The sequence below is a fragment of the Panthera onca genome, chromosome F2 (assembly GCF_046562875.1).
Source record: "Panthera onca isolate mPanOnc1 chromosome F2, mPanOnc1 haplotype 2, whole genome shotgun sequence".
Lineage (NCBI taxonomy): Eukaryota > Metazoa > Chordata > Mammalia > Carnivora > Felidae > Panthera > Panthera onca.
The window spans coordinates 41,771,135-41,793,772 of NC_138356.1; the positions used below are offsets into that span (position 1 = coordinate 41,771,135).

General features: G+C 41.8%; 1 protein-coding gene across 4 annotated transcripts in view; it reads right to left on the reverse strand.

Moving 5' to 3' along the window:
• Nucleotides 1-3,436: 3,436 nt before the first annotated feature.
• The window catches only part of TP53INP1 (tumor protein p53 inducible nuclear protein 1), a 154,911-nt gene continuing 135,709 nt past the window's right edge, over nt 3,437-22,638 (reverse strand). The window contains exons 1-5 of one of the 4 annotated variants that reach the window (XM_060610955.3): nt 21,444-21,693; nt 13,495-13,754; nt 12,589-12,946; nt 9,386-9,423; nt 8,174-8,277 (exon numbers count right to left, since the gene is read on the reverse strand). In XM_060610955.3, coding sequence (XP_060466938.1) covers nt 9,402-9,423; nt 12,589-12,946; nt 13,495-13,606 — 492 coding nt within the window. In that variant the 5' untranslated portion in view covers nt 13,607-13,754; nt 21,444-21,693 and the 3' untranslated portion in view covers nt 8,174-8,277; nt 9,386-9,401. Of the gene's footprint in view, nt 8,278-9,385; nt 9,424-12,588; nt 12,947-13,494; nt 13,755-20,234; nt 21,338-21,443; nt 21,694-22,638 lie in introns of those variants that run through there. The other 3 variants (XM_060610947.3, XM_060610954.3, XM_078441808.2) reach the window with 3 other exon arrangements.

Consider the following 22,638-nt stretch of genomic DNA (forward strand, 5'->3'; position numbering starts at 1 on the left):
TATTCTTCCAATATTCCGCACAAATAGATATGTGTGTGTTTTCTAACATTCTTTCTTACATGAAGGGTAACTTACTATATTCTTTTGCACTTTGCTTTTTTTTTTTTTTTTCATTTAAAAGTCTCAGAAATTAATCCAAATCAGTTCGTAGAGGTTATCCTCATTTTTTTTTGGATTGATATGCATAGACCTCCATTGTGTGGATGTGTCATAATTTTTCCTTCTATTTTTAGCACTTGATATTTATTTATTTATTTATTTATTTATCTATCTATCTATCTATGTACAAGTTAGTTAATATACAGTGTAGTCTTGACTTCAGGAGTAGAACCCAGTGATTCATCTCTTACATACGATACCCAGTGCTCATCCTGAAAAGTGCACTCCTTAATGCCCATCATTCATTTAACCCATCCCTCCACACACCTCCCCTCCACCAACCCCTCAGTCTGTTCCCTGTATTTAAGAGTCTCTTATGGTTTGCCCCGTCTCTGTTTTTGTCTTATTTTTCCATTCCTTCCCCTATATTTATCTGTTGAGTTTCTCAAATTCCACATACAAATGGAATCATAGGATAACTGTCTTTCTCTGACTTATTTTGCTTAGCATAATACCCAATTCCATCCACGTGTTGCAAATGGCAAGATTTCATTCTTTTTCATTGCCAGGTAGTATTCCATTGCATATATGTGTCACATCTTCTTAATCCATTCATCAGTTGATGGACATTTGGGCTCTTTCCATAATTTGGCTATTGTTGATAGTGCTGCTATAAACATTGAGGTACATGTGCCCCTTCGAATCAGCATTTTTGTATCCTTTGGATAAATTCCTCGTAGCGCAATTGCTGAGTCATAGGGTAGTTCTATTTTTAATTTTTTGAGGAACCTTCATACTGTTTTCCAGAGTGGCTGCACCAGTTTGCATTCCCACCAATAGTGCAAAAGGATTCCCCTTTCTCCACATCCTCTCCAACATCTGTTGTTTCCTGAGTTAATTTTAGCCATTCTGACTGTTGTGAGGTGGTAGCTCATTGTCGTTTTGATTTGTATTTCCCTGATGAGTGATGTTGAGCATCTTTTTATTGTCTGTTTGCCATCTGGATGTCTTCTTGGGAAAAGTGTCTATTCATGTCTTTTGCCCATTTCTCCACTAGATTATTTGTTTTGGGGTGTTGAGCTTGGTAAGTTCTTTATAGATTTTGGATACTAACCCTTTATCTGATAGGTCATTTATGAATATCTTCTCCCATTCTGTCGGTTGCCTTTTAGTTTTGTTGATTGTTTCCTTTTCTGCTCTTTTTGTCTTGATGAGGTCCCAATAGCTCATTTTTGCTTTCATTTCCTTTGCCTCTGGAGACATGTCAGGTAAGAGGTTGCTGCCTGTTTTCTCCTCTAGGATTTTGATGGTTTCCTGCCTCACATTTAGGTCTTTTCTTCCATTTTGAATTTATTTTTGTGTATGATGTAAGAAAGCGGTCCAGTTTCATTCTTCTGCACGCTGCTGTCCAGTTCTCTCAGAACCATTTGCTAAAGAGAACTTTTTCCATTGGATATTCTTTCTTGCTTTGTTGAAGAGAGTTGGCCATATATTTGTGGGTCCATTTCTGGGTTCTCTATTCTATTCCATTGATCTTTGTGCCTATTTTGGTGCCAGTATCACAATGTTCTGATTACAGCTTTATAATACAGATTAAAGTCCAGGATTGTGATGCTTCCAGCTTTGGTTTTCTTTTTCAGCATTACTTTGGCTATTTGGGGTCCTTTGTGTTTCCATACAATTTTTAGGATTGTTTGTTCTAGCTCCGTGAAGAATGCTAGGGTTTTTTTTTTTTGATAGGGATTGCATTGAATGTGTAGATTGGTTTGGATAGTATTGACATTGTAACAATATTTTTTCTTCCAATCCATGAACATGGAATATTTTTCCATTTCTTTGTGTCTTCTTCAATTTCTTTCATAAGATTTCTATAGTTTTCAGTGTACAGACCTTTTACCTCTTTGGTTAGGTTTATTCCTAGGTGTTGATGATTTTTGGTGTGCCATAATATTTTCAATCATTCTCTCCTGTATAAGGATATAGGTGGTTTTCGAGATGCTGCATTCACAGACAATGCTGAAATGAATAACCTTCTGGTAAGTACAAAGGAACTAGATAATCTTTTTTATTTTTTAATGTTTATTTTGAGAGAGAGAGAGAGGGAGGGGGAGAGGCAGAGAAGGAGAGAGAAAATCCCAAGCAGGCTCTGCGCCGTCAGCATAGAGCCCGACTTGGGGCTCCATCTCATGATCATGACCTGAGCCAAAATCAAGAGTCAGATGCTTAAACGACTGAACCACCCAGGCACCCCAGGAGCTAGATAATCTTAAGCCACATGTCAAACTGAAACTTTGACATGCCCATCCCCACAAAACACCTTCACTTCTAACTTACCTTACAGACTCCATGTAGTCACTGCCTTTGAGATGTGATGGAGCTGCTAGATACCTCAGTCACTCCTTTACCTTGTTAAGTAGGCCTGGCAAACACTTCTCAGCAATGACTACTCACCTGCTGTTCCAGGGTTGGGTCTTTCATTTCAAGATGCTCTTTCCACCTTTGGGGTAACCCCTCTTCATTCCCAGTCGCAATCTTTACCTCTCAGCTCAGAGTCTCAGAAATGATAAAAATCTGTCTTGACATAGGCTAGTTCTAGAATGAAGAGCTTCCCCAAGGATTCATTAACATGGGAGATATTCTTTGGGTTGTCTGAATGTTTACTGGCCTAATTAAACTAGAGCTCCACAATAAGGGTATTAATGGACACCAGGAACGTTCATATTGCCCTAAAATGTTTGCATAAGCTTGTGTCTGTATTTAACTGGGAAAGAGCCATTGAGAATTCGCCAACCTAGCTTTACAAAGGCTAAGAACTAGTGTATTAAATTCTGTATTAAATTCTCTATTTGGGGACACCTGGGTGGCTCAGTCAGTTGAACATCTGACTCCAGCTCAGGTCATGATCTCACGGTTTGTGGGTTTGAGCCCCGTGTGGGGCTCTATGCTGACAGTTTGGAGCCTGGAGCCTGCTTTGGATTCTGTGTCTCGCTCGCTCTCTGCCCCTCCCCTGCTCACACTCTGTCTCTCTCTCTCAAAATAAATGAACATTAAAAAAAAATTTTTTTTAATCTGTTTTTTTTTTTTAAACACAGATTGGTCGGAAGGAAAGGTACTGGGCTGGAAGTCATTCTCAAATTCATGTTCACTTAAATGTTCATGCATTTCAGGTGAAAAATTTTAACATACTAATTTTATACAAGTTTCAAAAACAGTATTTAAAGTGAATAGTAAACATATATTCTGGGCAAGTAAAACTAAACAGCAAGTAATTTCATTCAGTTGTATCTAGTTTTAAGGCTGATGACCATAAAGATAAAATAAGAGAATCAGACGAATGTGAAGTTAAAGAACATTTTATTTACTGACAGATTAAAAACCACAACTCCAAGTAGTGCAAAACGCACCACTGAACTCAATTACAAAGAACTGGTGTTAATACACAATGTTTAAGCAATGCTACACTTATTTTTGGCAAAGTGCTGTATTGTTTAGTCTGTGTATAAAACTGACCATCTATGAACCAATCAGTATAAAAAATTCTATAAAAACAAATTTAGACAGTGGCTCAAGAAAACAAGCTGCCATTTATGCATAGATGATGTACAGTATATAATCTAACCAAATGTCCCTTTTGAGTTTTCAAGTTGAAAAAAATCTGTGTTTAGGAATACATCAAGAAGGCACATAGTACAATCTACAATACTCTTCAGTCTCTATAACTGATGCCCTGTCTTTGAAAAGCAAATGTGTTCACAATTTTACTTGAGACAAAAAAACCAAGCCACTCAAAAAAGTAATAACAACACACAATTATTGATTAAAATTCCAAACTTCTGGAGGAAAATGCAACCAAAAAGCAAGCAAAAACCACTCATACACATCAAGCTTAGATACACACACATCTAGCTCCCCAAGTACTGATTTGGTTTTTAGAAGTCCATCTAGAAAACAAATACTAAAACTTCAGGCAAATACAGAGCAAAATGGGGCATTTAACAATTATACAATTAAAAAAATATGTTGTAAGGAAAATTCTAAACGATATATAAAACATCCACTGAAGCTGCCTTCCTTTGAATAGTAACCTCTCCTCCCCCATAAAGGATACTGTTGCAAAGAGAAAGAAATATCCTTATCTGTATGCTTTCCGGTCCCTCTTTCTCCACCCCAAACCACTGTAACTGGTGTCGTATTTCAAGTGAAATTGGTACGTGGCAAGGCTGACACCACTGAATTAGGTAGGTTTCCTAAATAAAGCATTTCATATAAAATTTTCAGCATTAAAATAAGTAGATAAGGATGCCATTGATAATGCATCAACATGGCTGACAGTGAAGCCATCCATGAGAACAGCCCAACTTTTAAAAGAATTTAGCCAGCATGAATGGGCCTTATAAAATGAAGATAGTTTTAAGGTAACATTACAAACATGCTAGTGTCTCCAGTACAAGGAGCAGTCTCTTAACTGATTCTAAAAACAAAGACACTTGGAAACTCTTAAACTTTCTCCACTAACCTATTTAAACTTCAATGTTTATCTTCTAGTTGGAGTCCTTCATTTTTTTGTTTGTTTGTTTACAATTCAAAGAAAAACAGGATAAGAAAGACACTCTTTTTTGTTCTTTTTTTCTCAAGATATAGAAAGACAATATATTTCCTTGAAGAAGAGGATAGCGAAAACACTTACATTCAATGAAGATGTAAAGATAACAAACCACTGTACTACACAGATTTGAGAAGGAAAAACAACAGGCGATGCTGAGCGCCCTCTCAAGTTTTCAGTAAACTGTGTTCTCACTAGAATCAAAGCACTGATAAAACAGAGAAGGTATGTAAACAGGAACAGCCTGCATGGGAACTGGGAAAATGTACAGGAAATTAATGTAGAAACAGCTCGCTGGAGTAGAAAGTCAAACATCCAATCACTGTGAACCTTTCTGTAAAAAAAATCCCCCACCTGCCCGGCCATATAAATGCATTGCCACAGAAGATAAATAATGCAGGGTTAATCTTCAGCTCACAGTGCAATACATAATTAGTGGAGAAAGAAAAAGTAACAAACATAGAATACACATTATAAAATGTTTTATTAATGAAAACACAAACTTTGAGAAACACGGTGCGTTATAAAAACTAAGGGACTCATCCATGAAGCACTGCTTGTGCACCACACATTCCAGACTTTTTCCAAGTAACGTTCTATATATTATCAGTTTAGAAGTAGAGCACTAAATTCGGAGGGGTCTTATTTCTCACTGCTTGAACTTTTAAGAAATATGCACTGAAGCACATTTATGTAAACCACTAATATTTACAAGAGCAAAAATAATAATTAACTTATAATAAATTGCATTTTGGCCATGTTTCAAGGAATACTTAACAGGTCAACATCATCCTGGTACCACACGTAGTAGATGCCAAACAAACCCCTAATGACCAAGAACTTCAAATGAATTACGTAACCACTTTCTTCCATTCTAACATGTGCCAATTTAAGACAGAAAACTTAGATACTGATACAAAAACCACAGTATGATATGACAGATGGCATGATAACCCTAAAAAAAATCCCAAGCCTGAAAGTATTTGTTTTCCAGGTATAAACCATAAAAAACTAGGTCCAGAGAAGGCCAGAAAAAAAGTCAATAACTGACAGAGATGTAGATGTATTTCAGGTATCAGGAAATTTGAAAAATAATAGTAAAAAAAAAAAAAAAAATCCTAGCTATGTTATACACAAATCTGTTCATGCTGCCAAACAAATTCTCATGGCTGAACTTCTGTAGCTTGTGAGGTACTAACAACTTGCATGTAATATATGAAAAAAGAGACCCCCATATAGTCAGAGGCTTACATCCAGAAAACATTTAGCTGGTATATTTTCAAGTTACCAACATATGGCCCTAGAGACAGACACGATGTAAAACATACACACCTTCATGAAAACTCTACCTCACCTCTCAACTCTCGTAAACACAAATAGTAACAAAATAACTTCTAGCTCAGTTTGACAAAACTTTACAGACTTGGCCCCTAGTTAGAAAACAAATAAATAAAGGGGTGGTTCAAATGGAAAGGGAATAAGGAAAGCAGGGGGTCTAAACTCTTGTTCTAAAGAGACATTCCTGGCACTTCGTCACAGCCAGTGGAAGAACCACCTACCGCCACCATCTGACGATGCTGTGTGACGTCTTCCACCTCCAAACTTCCCAGCCCTGGTCAGAAAAGAGCTCAGCTCTTCACTTGAAAAAGTCTCCCATAGTTCCCTGCATCCAGCTGCTACAGGGTTATTAGAAAATATAATACTTCACATAACTATATGCTGCTTTTTCCCTTGAAAACCTTGTATAGACATGTATTTACTTAATTAGGGTTGCAGAGGCATTGGAAAAATAAGCTCTTTGACCACAAAGATGATACTACTGTTTGTCAGTAGAATGTGCTTTGGATTGTCTATGTTTAGTTTAGTTTGAGAGGAAATTGGTGAATGTGGATGGCTCAGCAAAACCCATCACAATCGCTAAAAAAATAAAGTGACCGGCTAGAGGTAAGATAGATTTTCTCTAAATGATAAATAACTGGCCTCCATGTGACTCGAGCCCTGAACCCTGGCCTCATTAGCACCAACACTCTGAAGAACAGTTGTGGCCCCACCCCCACCATCAGGTTCAGTAGAGAGGCCCCTGGGATTTCACACAAGGTTCAGTCCTGGACAGCCCACTTCCATCAGTACACAGTGCGCACAACGACCGTGAGGGAGGTAAATACTACTACTCCCCCATAGGTGGAGGAAACAGAGGCCAAAGTGGTTAAAGATTCTGCCTGAAGCCCGAGTTAGGGAAAAAAAAAAAAAGAGAACTCAAGGAAGCCAACCCGTCACTCTTCATCTAGATGCTAGGAAAAGTTGTCACCAGGAATTCCTTCTCAGCCTCGCTTGCCACTCAGCAGGGCAGGCTCCACAGCAGATGATCCGTCACCGTATCAGAAATACAAAGCCTACCTCTTTTTCCTTGGACAGTTATAAATAAGAAGTCACTAAAGTGCCTGGACAGGTACTTCTGAATTTACAGCTGATGTGAAGTGCCAAGTGGGCAGAGCCGGCAGGAAAGAATCCACACAAGTCAAATGGTGGACTAATGGGGTAGGTGGAGACATACATTTTCCCAAACACAATTTCACAGATCTGACGGATCCCCTCTGCATGTGAGACAGCGCTTCTGTCCCACGATCCTTGTAATGTCTCTGTACCACGTCACACAGTCACATCGGAATTACTGAAAGCACTGTTCACTAACACTTAATGTACCTGAATTCCAAAATGAACTGTATGGCTAATCTGGAAAAAAAAAAAAAAAAAAAAACAACCTGTACACACAGAAATATATCAAGTTTTCTTTCAAGAGAAAGTTCAGCCATAATTCCATTATATCCATGGCAACTATCACCTGTTAATGCTCATGTTAGTGTGTAAAAATGTATTCGCTATATACACAAAAGATTATCAAGTACTGGTCAATAAAGTGTATGGCTGACCCTGAGAATAAATTTTTGCTTACTCGAAATATTGATTAATACAAAATAAAATGAAATTGAAAGATGCCTATCCTCATACTTGGGAAGAAATGTCTTTAGAATGCTAACTCATATACACCTTAACAGATTTAAAGACATCCCAAAACACCAAACACTGTAACTGTATTGATATGTTTCCAAAAATATTCTGAAAAAATTTACAAAAAAGTAAATGTTAAAAGCAAGGCATTATGTGATACACAGCATGTAAATCTGGTTTTCAAGATAGTGTCTAAACACATTGATAAAACTATGTGATTGGTCATCAGTTGGCTGAAACAGCATCTTCATTGTCCGTACACATACATCCACACACATATGCACAAACCAAGAGAAACCAATCAACCTTGAAATTCTTAGTAATTGTACTGACGTGGGCAGGGCTGATGGACGGCCCAGCCACTGTGCTTGACTTGCCTAGAGTGGCAGTCCCTGGTAAGATTTTGGCGACGAAGGCTATTTCTGTTTAAAGACTGTCTTTCACTATGTTCTTTTATCCACTGGGAAGGGCGAAAGCTCTTGGGTTGTTCCAGAAAAGCTGTATGAGCAGCAAGAGCTGCAACATAGCAGTGAATGTGCTGCCCCATCTCATCCTGAGCTTCCACTCTGAAACAGAAAAACACGAGGATGCATTCAGTAACAGAGTACGTTATTCATGAACTTGAAGAAGTTACTTAGTGATTCAATTTGCCACACTGATTTGTGGTTGAAAGAGATCTTACTGTCTGATGGCTGACAGACAAGTTTATATTTTGTAACCACAATGACTGATAATGTTAGAAAGGAGAAACCACCTTTTCACAGAAATATGCCATATAATCCACAGCGGGGGTTGGGGGGGATTAAGTAGACTGTCTTTTAAAAAGTGCTTTACATTTTGAATGAATTTCAATTATGCAGCATTAGATAAGTTTTTCTGTGAGGAGAACTAACATTTACTGCATATCTGTATTTGCAAATATAATGTATTTAATTCTCGACATAATCTTAAAAGGAAAACATATTAATTCTCAAATTTTACTGATCAGGAAGCTGAGGCTCAACAACGATAAAGTCACAACTACTACCTCATACAACCAAGATTCTAATACAGGTCTTACTCCAAAGACTGTTATGAAGCAGGTTGACACTGGTGAACTATGCTAACTGCACCTTCACACGTTTTCTGTCTCTAAGTAACGGTTCCAGGAAATAAGCTGCAGGTCTCTATGTAATAGAAACATGCATAGAAAATTCTACTCATTTAACATTTTTATAGATAAAAAGCTACCTGCTTACTATAAAATTTATATCACAACAGGGCACAGTTTGGAATGGCATTTGCATAGAAATGTTACAAAGACCTGAGGAGAACATATCTTAAAATCCGGCTACAAACCATGTGGTTATTATCTGTCTTATATATTAAAAGCTAATTTAATAGGATAGATGTAAACTAAATTAACACATAACATGAAGAGTTTTAAGAGTTTTAGGGTTATTTTACACAACATGGGCAGTTACAAATTGTGGCTATAATCACTAGAGGAAAATGCTATTATTTTTTAAAGATTTTTAAAAAAAATAGTAGAATTAAAGGGAATCACATTAAGAAACTAATAGAAAGAAGTTAATACAAAGAGAGCAGTTTTTAAAAGGTGGGCATTTTGAGTTCTTAACCTTCCTGTTCAGACTGATAACACATATCACACAGTCTCAAAGGGAATATACTTACTCTGTGCCAGTGAGTCTTATAAGCAGCTTTTCCTGGCCCTACAAATGTTAAATGGTGAACTATTAAATCACTAGTAAGATTTAAAATGCTACTTAATTTTACTGTTAGGACATGGTGCATTTTCTATATTAAAACTGGCTTACTATGGGTCATTAAAGGCACATGTATTACTTGAGATTATGATAGCACATAAACCTTCATAAACAATACTTATAAAGGTCAAAATGCAATAAAACACACACTCTGAAGCCCATCTACAGTAATTATGAAGCACCTTATTCTTACATGCTTTATGTAATGCTTTATGGTAATATTCCCAAGGATAGACAGGATGGAAGCAATCTAACTTCTGAAAGACATGATTTGTTTCCTGCTCAGAAAATACAGATATTTACTACATAGCCATCCTAATGTTGGTAACACCTGATCTATCTTGATTTAGTGGGCTTTTGTAAATAAGAATTTGAAATCCAGAAATAAAGATGTTAAAAACATTTAGTTTTTATAAAACTAAGATAGTTTGCAGTACTTTCCTATGTTCAGAAAGAATTCATATGAAGTTAAGGGTATTCTTTTGATCCTATATATATGGAAAAGCACATATTTGTTTAACTTTCTTACATGTTATACCAAAACATATAACAAGATATAAAAACAAACAAGATACAGACAATGAGCATAATGACTGCATCAAAACCTCAAACACATAACCAGACGCAGCGCATGGTCTTGGACTGGATGCTTGTCTGGGCAAAACTAGGTGAAATATTCTGGGCTCTGGTGCAGAAAACAGAGTATAGTTTGGGTAGTAGATGAAATGAAATTTTACTGGGAAAAAAAAAGGTGGAGACCATTGCCTAAAGAAGCAGATTACACAACTATATACAAGTATATACAACTTGATCCCTTTAGGTTAAAAATGTGTGTGTGTGTGTGTGTGTGCACGCGTGTACAAACTTGTGGGCATATAGAGAAAAAACCACCTGGAAGGATACACTCTAGGGTGTTAACAGCATCCATCTCTAGGTAGTACAAGTGTCTTTTTAAATTTTTTAATTTTTACATATTTGCATTTTCTAACTTCCTGCAATGCATATGTACTGCTTCTGTAATAATGTTATTTATAAAGTGCTGTATATACATACACACATGCTTTAAACACTGAGAAGTAAGTACACAAATCCCAGTAAGTTTATAGTGACTATTAATCATGGGAAACTCTTGAGTCCAATTCCACAGAGGTGAGATCAGAACCAGGTGGGAAGGATTTCTAAGAAGTGAAGAAATTAATTTGAATAGACTATATGGCAATTTAATCAATACCATGTCTAAAAAATCTCATTTTAAATTTTTGTTGAAATGCCTGAGACACTGATCTCTTGATAAACTTACAGCATTGAACAAAGTGCCAGTTAAAGTAACATTTCCCATCAAAGATCTTACCCAGTACAAAGCCTGGGTAACTATATAAGCAAATTATTTTTCAATTTGGTAAAGGATATGTTTATCCTCATAGAAGATGACGAGATTATCTACAATATTAAGACTTATGAGTGCAGCAAACTCTGGTAAAGTTAAATTAATGAGCTGCCTGGGTTTTGTTTATTATCTGGCAAACAGGAAATAGTAGAAAATATATACAATGATCCAGTTAGTCAAGGTAGAGCCTGGACAATCTAAAAAGAGGCCCTTTGGACTACAGGACTAACTACAGGAACATTCTGAGCTGCTCCAAAGATTCCAATTCACCTGTAGCCTTAACAGGTATTTAGAGAATTAAGTCGGTACCAACATCACCAAAACATCGTAATACCACAGGCACAGCTCACTACCATGCATCATGACTAGCCAGAATTCGAGCTGATTAACAAGGCCATAGACTTTATTTTAGCAGGTGGGAGCAATCTTGAAAATGCTCGCTGGATAAAGGTGACAGTATTTCTGTAAGTTTGCTTGGGAACATGTCAATCTTTATTGACAAGGTACTCTCTCCCTGAACCTTTCCAAGCCCTCAACCCATCTGCCATTCAAACAGAGCCTTTCAGACCCCTTGAACTCCACACAACAAAAAAGTATTGTTTGGGTATGAAGCCTTTCCTCCGTAAAACAGAAAACTCATACTTGAGATCTGCCAGGTTTTTGAGGTTAAGTGACATTTGATGCAACCCAGTTAAGACCACTTGGAAGAAAATAAGAGTTTTATTTTAAGATATACTATTCTTGTTGAATTTGATACACCAAATAACTCAGTGTATAAAGTGCCAGAGTTATATTCTAAGACACTTAGCAGAAATGCTAGTCTTTTCTTTCTGGTCACCAGCAGAGTACGGGTGTGTGTGTGCGTGTGTGTGTGTGTGTGTGTGTGTGTGTGTATAATGTTTATTTATTTTTGAGAGACAGAGACAGAGAGTGGAGGGGTGGGGGCAGAGAGAGAAGGAGACACAGAATCTGAAGGAGGCTCCAGGCTCTGAGCTGTCAGCACAGAGCCCGACACGGGGCTCGAACTCACAGACCGTGAGATCATGACCTGAGCCGAAGTCGGCCGGCCACTTAACTGACTGAGCCACCCAGCCGCCCCAACCAGCAGAGTACTATAAATGCAACAGTTCTGCATTATATAATTGGGGCTGTATTCTAATGAATTTTTTTGAAAATGTAAAATGAACACTTTTTTTTATACCATCTACTACCTTGTGCACTATAGACATGCCTTCATAAATCTCTAATATTACTCTGCATCTTCTAAAAAATTAGCTTCAAGTTGTAGTAGAAACAAATAAAATGCATGCCGAACAGACTGCCCATGGACAGAATAAAATACAGTTGGCCCCTGAGCAACTCAGGGGTTAGGGGCACCAGCCCCTGTGCAGTTCAAAATCTATGTACAACTTTGGACTCCCCAAAAACTTAACTGCGAATAGCCTACTGCTGACTGGGAAGCTTACCAATAACATTAACGGCCAATTAACACATATTTTGCATGTTATATGTATTACCTGCTGTGTGCTTACAATAAAGTAAGCCAGAGAAAAGAAAATGTTAAGAAAACCATAAGGAACAGAAAATACATTTACAGTACTGTACTGTGTTCATAAAAAAAAAAAAAAAAGAAAAAAGAAAAAAAGAAAAACAACTCTGTGTATAAGGACACCCATGCGGTTCAAACCCACGTTGTACAAGGGTCAGCTGCACTTACAACGTACCTGGGGCTACTTGGGTTATGAAATTCATCAGCCCCACAGCTGGCCTCACTGACAGCAGGGCAGGAGTTATGCACAGCATAGACAGACATGCTGGGATGTTCGATGAGAAGGTTTTCCATAGGACTGGTTTCCACCTTGAGAGTGGTTAATCCACCTGCAGTAAAACATGGGGGAGGGGTGATAAACCAGCTCTCCTCCATTGGACAGGACTCAAATTGGAGGAAGCAGGAATCGCTTGTATCAGCCAAGCACTCAAGAGATGCAGGTAAACAGGAAAAGACTGAAGGGTGCTCAGTAGGTGACTCTTCACTGATGTCTTCTTCTTCATCTTCTGCTGCTGAGAAACCAGTGCAAGTGTCTACATCACAGTCCACATACGTTGGTGAAGTCCCATGGGAGGACGGGCATCACAATGACAGCAGATTGAGAGCACAGAAAAAGAAGAGATGATACTGTTAGCTGATGTTCACATTTCTCCTTTCATTTAGGTCAGACACAAAAGCATCTACATTCACTCAATGATTATAAAAGAACTTCTGAGCACCTAGTGTGTGTGTATGTGTGGTGTATCACTGCATCAGATGTATTACGGTGGCTTTGCAGGAGACGATTTTTCTATCCTGCTAAAGTAAACATGATGAGCAATGTGGGTTACAAGGATTTCCTATTAAAGTGCATCTGATCTGAGCAGGGTATGAGAGTTGCAAAACTGGAAGATCTGACGTCAATCAATTTCACTGACTGATTATCTGGCACAGGATGTTTCCTGCAATTATTTTAGACAAATTCTTGCTTATTTACTTTAAAGGCTTAAAAACCTTCAAAGTTACTGGTTTACTTCTGCAAAAACTCAGATGCAAGAGTTTCCATTTTTGCTGTGATGATTAACTGCTGAGAATACCTTACCTATGAAGTCAACAAGAATCCATTCATCATCTTCTTTCTCACTAAATTCTGGTTCTTGATTGGAAGAAGTATTGACTTCGCCCACAAACATTTTATTCAGTCTCTGGAACATCGTTAAGGCAAGATTGAGACTTTGGCGGGATGTCTTTATAGCTGAGATTTCAAAACACTGTCTTCAGTCAGCCTGATGGCACGACAGGAGATTAAAGTGCACGAGGTGCTTATTCAACTTAGGTGGGAAGCAAGAAGAATCATTATCCCTAAAATAAAACAGGAAAAGAAGGTTATTTCAAATCAGTATATATTTATATAATGTGTGTGGTTTTAAAAGCATGTGCCCACACACACACGTGCACACCCCTCTAGAAGAAAGCTCATGCCTTAGTCTACAGTTACAGCCGTTCCCTTCCAGCAGGCATCAAACACAAGAAATGCAGTACCTTTCATCTATAAACCATTATGAATTGAGTTCTCAATGCAACCTGTGAACATCTTACATGTGAAATGAAAGGCTCTTTTCCACATCTGTGCTTTTATAAGGGATCAATCTGAATTATGTATTTCAAGGTGACATACTCCTTTCCCGTAAGAAGAGAAAAACTAGATACTAACGGTCTTGCTATATGATATTCAACTGCCCCGAAGCTGCCAAAGGAAGGCTGCAGCAGGGCCAGATGTCTGCCATGTTTCCCTGGCTCATTTTCTCTTCTGTTCTGTTCTTCTACAGGGCTGCAAGCAGACCCAATTCCATTTAAAATCAGTAGGTACAGCATGATTTGGCCTTCAAAACAATTTCTACAGCTGGCACAGGGAAATTTATGCCATAGAAAACTGAGGACGACAGCAACTAGAACTGGAAACCATTCACCGCGTGGTGGCAAGCAGGAAGGTGTTGTAGTCAGTGTGCCTGGGTTCAAATGCCGTCTCTGCTGCTTTTAGGAAGCGCTCTGCGCGAGTTAGGAAGTTACACTACTTCAGCTGGCAATAGTTCTACCTCATGGAGTTCTGTGAGTTCTAAATGAGGAACTCCAGGCTTGTCTGATCTTATTCCAGAAATCCAGATTTATATATCCATTTCTCCCTGGTTACTTGATAGGCATATCAATCCTAACACATACCAAAGAGAACTTTTAATTATTTCCCCACAAACTTACACTGTCCTTCTTTCTCTTCTCAGCAAGGAGAAGCAGCAGCACCCAGCGGTTACCCTTGACTCCTTCCACTCCCTACCCAACCCCTCAACCAAATTCTCACCAAGTCCTGTTGACTCTAGCTGAGCACGTGCCTCAAATCTGCCCACTTCTTGCCACCACTTTTATCCTAGTTGAAACCAATCTGGTGTCCCTTTGGACTTTGCCAATTACCACCTCCTAGATGGTCTCCCTGACCCCACTCTTGTGAAATGAGATAATGCAGGCAACCTACTTAGCAAGGCACTTGGCACAAATTCTCAGTCAGTGTCAACTATTATTCTACAAATATTTACTGAGTACGTATCATGCATCAAGCAGAGTGCTAAGCACAGGGGAAGACAGGTAATGTGATGAATGCCATGGAAAAAGTACTGAGTGTTCCTCAGATCTACACAGGTAGACGTCAGGAAGGATTCCTGCAGTAAATTACTTTGATCTGGAGTGGTTGAGAAGATCAAGAATGGAGGAAGGGGGAGAAGGAACACCAGAAACCTGCAGATGAGTGAGAATGTGGCAGCTTCTGTATGGCTGAAGATCCAGATGGACAGGTGTGAGAGCGCGCTAGGGGTGCTAAGCAGGAAACAGATCCTGTAGGACCATGTAAGCCAGAAATGAAAAGTCAAGGATGACCCACGTTTATGGCTTGGCCAACTGGGGAGATGGCGGGACCATTTAGTGGAAGAGGCATACTGCAGAAGGCATAGGCTGGGCATCTTGGACAAGCTGAATTTGGGAATCTGCAAGTCATGAACCTGGAGATGTCTAGTAGACTGCTAGATATAGGGCTCTGGAGTTCAAGGGCATGGTCTCAGCTGGGGGCACTGATTTGGGAGTTGTCAACAAAAGGGAGTGACAGAAACCATGAGTAGATGAGACCATCCAGGGATAGTGAAAAGCATCTTCCTAAATGATACTCTTTCTCACCAGCATCAGCCTTGAATCTAACTTCAGACTCTTGACATTTCACTTTCTTTTATTTATTTATTTATTTATTTTGAGAGAGAGAGAGAGAGACAGAAGGCGAGCACACACGCAAGCATGTGTATGCACACGAGTGGGGGAGGGGCAGAGAGCAAGGAGACAGAATCTTAAGCAGGCTCCACTCTCAGTACAGAGCCTGATGCGGGGCTTGATATCACGACTCTGAAATCATGACCTGAGCCAAAATCAAGAGCTGGATGCTCAAGCAAAGGAGCCACCCGGGCGCCACGACCCTTCTTCACTTTCAAACAATCATCATTTTTAGCAGTACATGTAGTTACAATCTGTATTTGATGAGATTCTTGGTTGAATTCTTTATGTGCAAATGGGAGTGCTACAACTGTTTGGCATGCTACTACGAATGTGTAATACTACGAGTGTGTGTTCAAATAAATGACATCTGAGCACTGTTGTGGTCACAATCCATCATCATCAGCCATTAATTATTAAAAGAGAGTCAACAGGAAATGTTACTTGCATAACCAGTCTTCCTGAAAGCCTTCTGGAAAGCAGCAGGGCCAAACCATGAAGGCTGGAGCTCTAGTACAGAATTCAAATTCAGCTTTATGTTCCATGTAAAAGAAATTAGGAGAAAAGTGGGCTTGTGTAGTTTGCTGGACCTACTACTGTGGTGTAGGTGATGAGCTACCACAAGTTCTGACATAAGTAAAGGTTTTGAGCACGTAAGTGAGGAGGGAAAAAAAGATACTTAAAAAATCCCCCCTTATCTTAAATTACAAAGGCATACATTGGTCCCAAGTACAATTCTGTGTCTGCTGAAATAGTTGAGAGAATAATCCCAATTCTCCAGAGTATAGGGCTGACTGCAGGCCCTGCATCAGCTAGGAAGGCAGAGCTGCTGGGCAGGAAGCAGAGCACCTCACAAGAAAACCCCTGCTCATCCTGAGTGAGCACCGTGTTCCCCCAAGAGCGATGTCACATCAGGGTAACTTAACAGGGCCCAGGCCAGTTAGTTAGGTGGCAGCGAGAAGGCAGAGAACAATGCTGGGGCCACGGTGGTCGGGCAGCTAGCTGCAGGTTCCTGACTGCAAACTGCGCTCCTCTAGCTCCAGCTCCAAACCCATGTGATGGAAGCCAGCTTACGCCTGGAACATATACAATTCTGCCACAGGAAAGGTGTCTCTGGAGGAACTTTCCACAGGGCAGCACAAGTCAATCTTCTTTTGGTTTCCTGAAGTCAGTGGCTGCCTTAAGATATCCCCTATTTCCTGCAAGAGCAACCATCCGTGGGTGGGCAGAGTATTCAGGAGCCCAGCCAGGCAAGGGAAGAGCTCATTCTCATCTGTCCTGAGTCAGAGCTGGTATTTACATGACACACCTTTTGAAGCCTGCGGGCAGGACACAGAGTTGTCTTAGGGAAGGAGTGCTGGCCTGGGCCCCAGCAGTAGGGGGTTCTGGCTTTCACTCTACCACAGGTGGCTCAGACTAAACAATTTAGCCCTCCTGAGCCTCAGTCTTACCACTGGAAAAATGGATCACATCTTTACTCTCTCCACAGACTCTAGCACAATGAAGAAGTGGGGTTGGGCTAACTATGCAAAGTTCCTTTACCCTGCTTTCTGTAGGTGTCACAAAGGAAAAGGAGCTGTCGGGAGAGACCCCAACATGCTAGAACGGTTCGTGAGGTGGCTGCAAGGCACCCTGGGTGGATGAACACTTGAAATATGACTTGTATGACCAAAAAACTGAATTTCAAATTTTATTTAATTTTAACCCATTTAAAATTCAAATTTGGAAGTTGACAATTGAGCTATTCTTGGAAAAAATTCAAGTATGTTCAGAACAATTGATTAAGCATGTCCAATGAAATTTTTACATGTGAATTAAGATGTGATATAGGTTAAAATATATACCAGAGTATATTTAAATTTTTTTTTAATCTTTATTTTTGAGAGAGAGACAGAGTGTGAGCAGGGGAGGAGCAGAGAGAGAGGGAAACACAGAATCAGAAGCAGACTCCAGGCTCTGAGCTGTCAGCACAGAGCCCTATGCGGGGCTCGAACTCACGGACCATGAGATCATGACCTGAGCTGAAGTTGGACACTCAACTGACTGAACCACCCAGGCGCCCCTACCAGAGTATATTTTAAAGACTTAATACCCCCTCAAAAAGAATGTAAGATAGCTCAATAATTTAAACAGGGTGCCTAGGTGGCTCAGCCAACTCTTGTTTTTTGACTCAGGTTCTCACAGTTTGTGAGTTGAAGCCCCACATAGGCTCTGCACAGATAGCATGGAGCCTGCTTGGGATTCTCTCTTTCCCCCCCTCTCTCTGCCCCTCCCCCTCCCTCTACTTTCAAAATAAAGAAATATTTTAAAAAATTCAAACATACATGTAATTCACATTACATATTATACTGGACAATGCAGTTCTAGAAAAATCTCTCCAGAATCTTGAGAGCCTATCCTGCTGACGACCCAGGGACCGTCCCTCTCCAGTCTCTGCTATTCTTCACCTTGGCTCCTGCCCAGGAATGGAGGCTCTTGATGGGCCTGGTTCTATGTGAAGCCGTAAGTCAAAGCAGAACTTCAGACTTCACTCCTCACTACATGTCACAGACTTTTTAAAAAATTTTAAGTTTTTAAAAGGTAAACCCCCAACATGGGGCTCAAATTCATCCTGAGATCTAGTTGGATGCTCTACTGGACTGAGCCAGCCAGTCACCCCTGTTGTGGACTTGTTGATATTTACAACTCTAGGGCAATGGATAAAACTAAAATGAGAATTCCAGAGAAAGAAGTTGTCCTAAGAGGACAAATTTACAAATAAAATTCTGGAATTCAGCAAAGAGGGAGGGGCAAAGAAGACTGGTAAGGTAGTACTGCTGTTTGAGGCATGTGCAAGCTTTCCACACGATAACTAACCAACCTCAGCCAACCTGCCAGGGCAGTTTCATCCCAGTAGAGAAAAGAAACAAAGTATCTGGGCACCAGCATTTTAAGAAGGCAGCTTTGTCCCTGTCTCACTCACTCACTTACTCAAACTCACTCTCTCTCTCTCTTTCTCTCTCTCTCACACACACACACACACGTCTTTTTCCTTATAAAATTAACTACATTATAGGAAGTTTGGAAAATAAATAAGGAAAACAATTATTCCACTGCCTTGTTACAATCACTGTTGGTGTATTATGCATTTCCTTCTAGCTTCTTCTACACATAAGGTTTCTTTTTACCATAAAGTCTAGTGAAGGCACAATGCTGTTTCCTGCTTTGTTACTTAACATTTTATCATTAATGTTTTTCATATTATTACATGAGTTAGAAATGCTCAGTGGGCAGAAAGGTGGTTTAATACCTTTAAGTTTAATACTTAAGAGGAAGAGCATTCTAGTTCGAGAACTCAGAAAAGGCGTTGCTAGTCTAGAAGAGCTTGTTAGTATAATTTATCTTATTTTTGAGACAGGCAAACAACCAACAGGTAGTGTGGCTCTGGAGTTACCCTGCTGTGTATGAAATCTTGGCTACGCTACTTGCAACTTGTATGAAGTTAAGATATTTAGTAACCTTTTGGTGCCTCAGTTTTTTCATCCCTAAAATGGAGAAGATAGTGCCATGTGAGGATTAAGTGTGTATCCCTTAGAATAGAGCCTGCCACATAGCAGGCAGCCAGTAAGTATTAACTCAGAATATGAAATATAACTTGGAATATTTAACTCCATTCCATGCCAGCTGTGTGACTGTAAGCCATTTAGCACCTTTGGGTCAGAATGCCTTTATCTACAAAATGTTTATATAATAATTACAGCTACAATCTACTGAATACTTGTGATATATAACAGTGAGTTGAGGTACTTATTTGTCACATTTTACTAATAAGGAAACTAGGCTCAGAAATTAAGTAACTTGCTTGAGAGTGATAGAGTTGGTCAGGTGTGGAGCCAGCAATAGAGCATAAGTCTGTGTGGTTCCAAGTGTCTTGCTTTTCCCTGCACATCATTTTGCTCAGGCTCCTTCCAGCCTCAACTCGGGCTCTATGAATTTCAGAGAACAGTGCTTTTCAGTTGGTTTTGGCTGCCAGTAGGCGGCTCCAAAAACAACATTTTTAAATTAAAAAAAAACAAAAAACAAAAACCCACAACTTTGATGATCTAACTTCGAACTATGTGTACAGTTGTGGCTTCTTGACAGTTTCGAAATATCAGGTGGCTGAACTAACACGTCTTCACTGAAAAGCAGCCTCAAAATGATTTTTCTCTTTATATCCCACCCTCCCTATTTTAGAAAAATAAATACGCTCGTTCAATTTAAAATTGATTTTAAACTGCAGAAAAACCAAGCCAAGAAAGCTGCCCTTGCTTGCTCCACTCCTACTCCGCCTATTCAACTGGTCATGGGGAGCTTTTCCTCTCAGGGACCCACCACTGTCTGCCCTGAAGGCTGAATGCCAGTGGACAAAGACAGCAATAAGCGGTAACTCCTAGCCTGTTAACCTCAAATTTTGAAAGTAGGACCATTCCCAAGAGAAACAGGAGGGAACAATTGAGTGAGCAAGCAAGCATTCACAGAAAAGAACAAAAGATGGGATGAAAAAACAAAAGAGACCTTGGTCATATAAATTAATGAGGTCTTGGTTCCAGATAGGAGCTCTTAAAAATTATGCTGCACATTCAGAATGATAGTGGCTGTGACTTAAAAATCAAAAGCTTCCCGGGGATTTTCACATCTGCAATGAAAAATGTATTTCAATTACCACGCAAATGATTTCAGGATCTGGGGGTACCTCATTATTAGGACTGTTCAATGACCCTATGGGTCACTTTCTCCTCCCCTTTTCGGAAACTACTCTGCATTCAGAAAAGGCTCTTTTAGCAACAAATGCCCAAGTTCTTGGAAGTTACAGATGGAAAGGGGCTCTTCCTTAACCCACTCTAATTTGGAACTGGCACAGAAGATGACGAAAGACGTAATTGCGAAATACAATACAAAATGAGGCATGCCCACATATAAATTCATCTGCAACTTTGAAAGAGAAAACACCGTTTCCTTTTAATTGGCTGTGTGGCCTCGAGTAAAATAACTTAATCTCTCTGGGCCTCGGGTTTCCTATCCACAAGATAATAAAGTCTACTTCAGAGGGTCTCTGCGAGGAGCAACGGAGATAATGCACGTGAAGCCCTCGATGTCGTATCTGGCACAGAGTAAGGTCCCAATCGGCGTCAGCGACCAAAACGATTAGGATTTTACTCCTGACGGGCAAATACAGTGTCCTTTCCACAGGTGCAATCTCCTATAGTGATGTGTAAGATCAGGCAGGGTCAGGGGACATGCGGCGGACAGGCGGACACCTGGGACACTCAGGCGCTGGTCGCCGGGCAAGAAAGGGGGGTTCCCCGGCGCCGCAGGACCCTTGGTGCTACCGGGAGCGAGCCGGTGTCGCGAGGGCTGACGGAGGAGGCGAGGAGCGCAGGGCCGCCGGGCCGGCGGAGCGGGGCGCCGAGGTCGCTCCTCCCGCAGCCCCCGACGCCAGTCCAACGGCCGAGTGCTGGAGCAGGAGGAGGAGGAGGAGGAGGAGGAGTAAGGGGAGGAGGAGGTCCCGCCGCGGCCAAGAAAACAGGCCAAGCTCGCGGGAGGAGACAGAAACTGAACACCCACCCGCCGCCCAGCGCCGGGCTCGTCCGCCTCCGCCCGCACCCGGGGCCTCGGGCCGGCCGCCGCCAGGGGAGGAGGCGGGAGGCGCGGAGGGTGCCCGGCCCGAGGCCCGCGGGACGGCGGGAGAGAGCGGCCCGGGGCGCCGGCCCCGCCCGCACTTACGTGGGCCCCACCGGCAGCGGGGACCGGCGGCGAGGGAAGCGGGCGCGCCGCTCGGAGGGGACCGGCGCGCACGGGCGCGGGGCTCTGCTGAGGTAGCTGCGGCTCCCCGGCCAGCGGGCGCAGAGCGCGGGGCGCGGGGCGCGGGGCGCGGGGCAGGTCCGGCGGTCGTGGTGCTGAGCTGCTGGCCGCCGGCCGCCCGTCTCGCTCCTTTTGTTGTTGTGCAGCGCTCGGAACAGCTGATCGGCCGCTGCGCCCGCCCGTCGGGCCCGCCCGCCCGGCCGCCCCGCCCCGGGGCCGCGCCAGGCCCGATCCCACCAATCGGCGGCGCGGGGGGCCCGGGGCCGCCCTGCGAGAGGTTGTCACTAACGCACGTGACCTGGCGCGGAGCCGGGCGACGCTCTCAAGTTAGAAACAAGCCCGGGCAACAAAAGCCGAGGGGCGAGAAGAGGGGCGAGCGGAAGGGAGGGCGAGAAGGGTGTGAGAGGGTGGGTGCCGGCACTGGGGCCACTGGGAGGGGAGGGGAGGCCAGGCGAGCCTGGGGGCGAACAGAAATGGGAACCCGCGGGAGTGTGAGGAGAATGGGAAAGGTGAGAGGAAGAGCCCGACCCCAGTGGCCCGTCTGCCCCAGTAAGGGGGCAGGGGCCAAGGGGTTGGGACACTGAGGGACACAGCAGTTTTTGCTGTGAGCAGAAAAAAAAAGAAAAAAAAAGGCGTTGAGAGTGATGGAGGCCAGAGACCCCAAGAGGCCTGTTCAGGCCAATATAGGGGTAAAGCCTTAGACATGGCTCTGTAAAGGCAGCTCCAGGCCCGCTTCTTGGGCTTCTTGGGAAGGAAAGTCTGGTTCTAGGTACAGGGGATGCTGGCCCCCTTAGCCTCCTTTTTGAGCCAGGCCCCAGCACCCTGTGGTGACTGACACTGGGAGCTGACCGAACTTGCCTGCAGGCTCAGGATTCAACCTGCAGGCAGGCGGAGCAGAAGAGGCCATGAGACCAAACCTGAAGTCAGTGAGGTCAGTGATCTGGCCGGGCTTCTGCTCCAGCAGACTTGAAGAACCCTGGAGGGAGGGGAGCGTGGAGAGCTGCTTCTTCCCTAGGCTCTGCATCCAAGCTCGAGAGTGACCCACGGAAGCTCTGACCTCTTACTGTTGTCATACCTGCATACCGTTGGCATTCACATGGGGCCTACCTGCTCACCA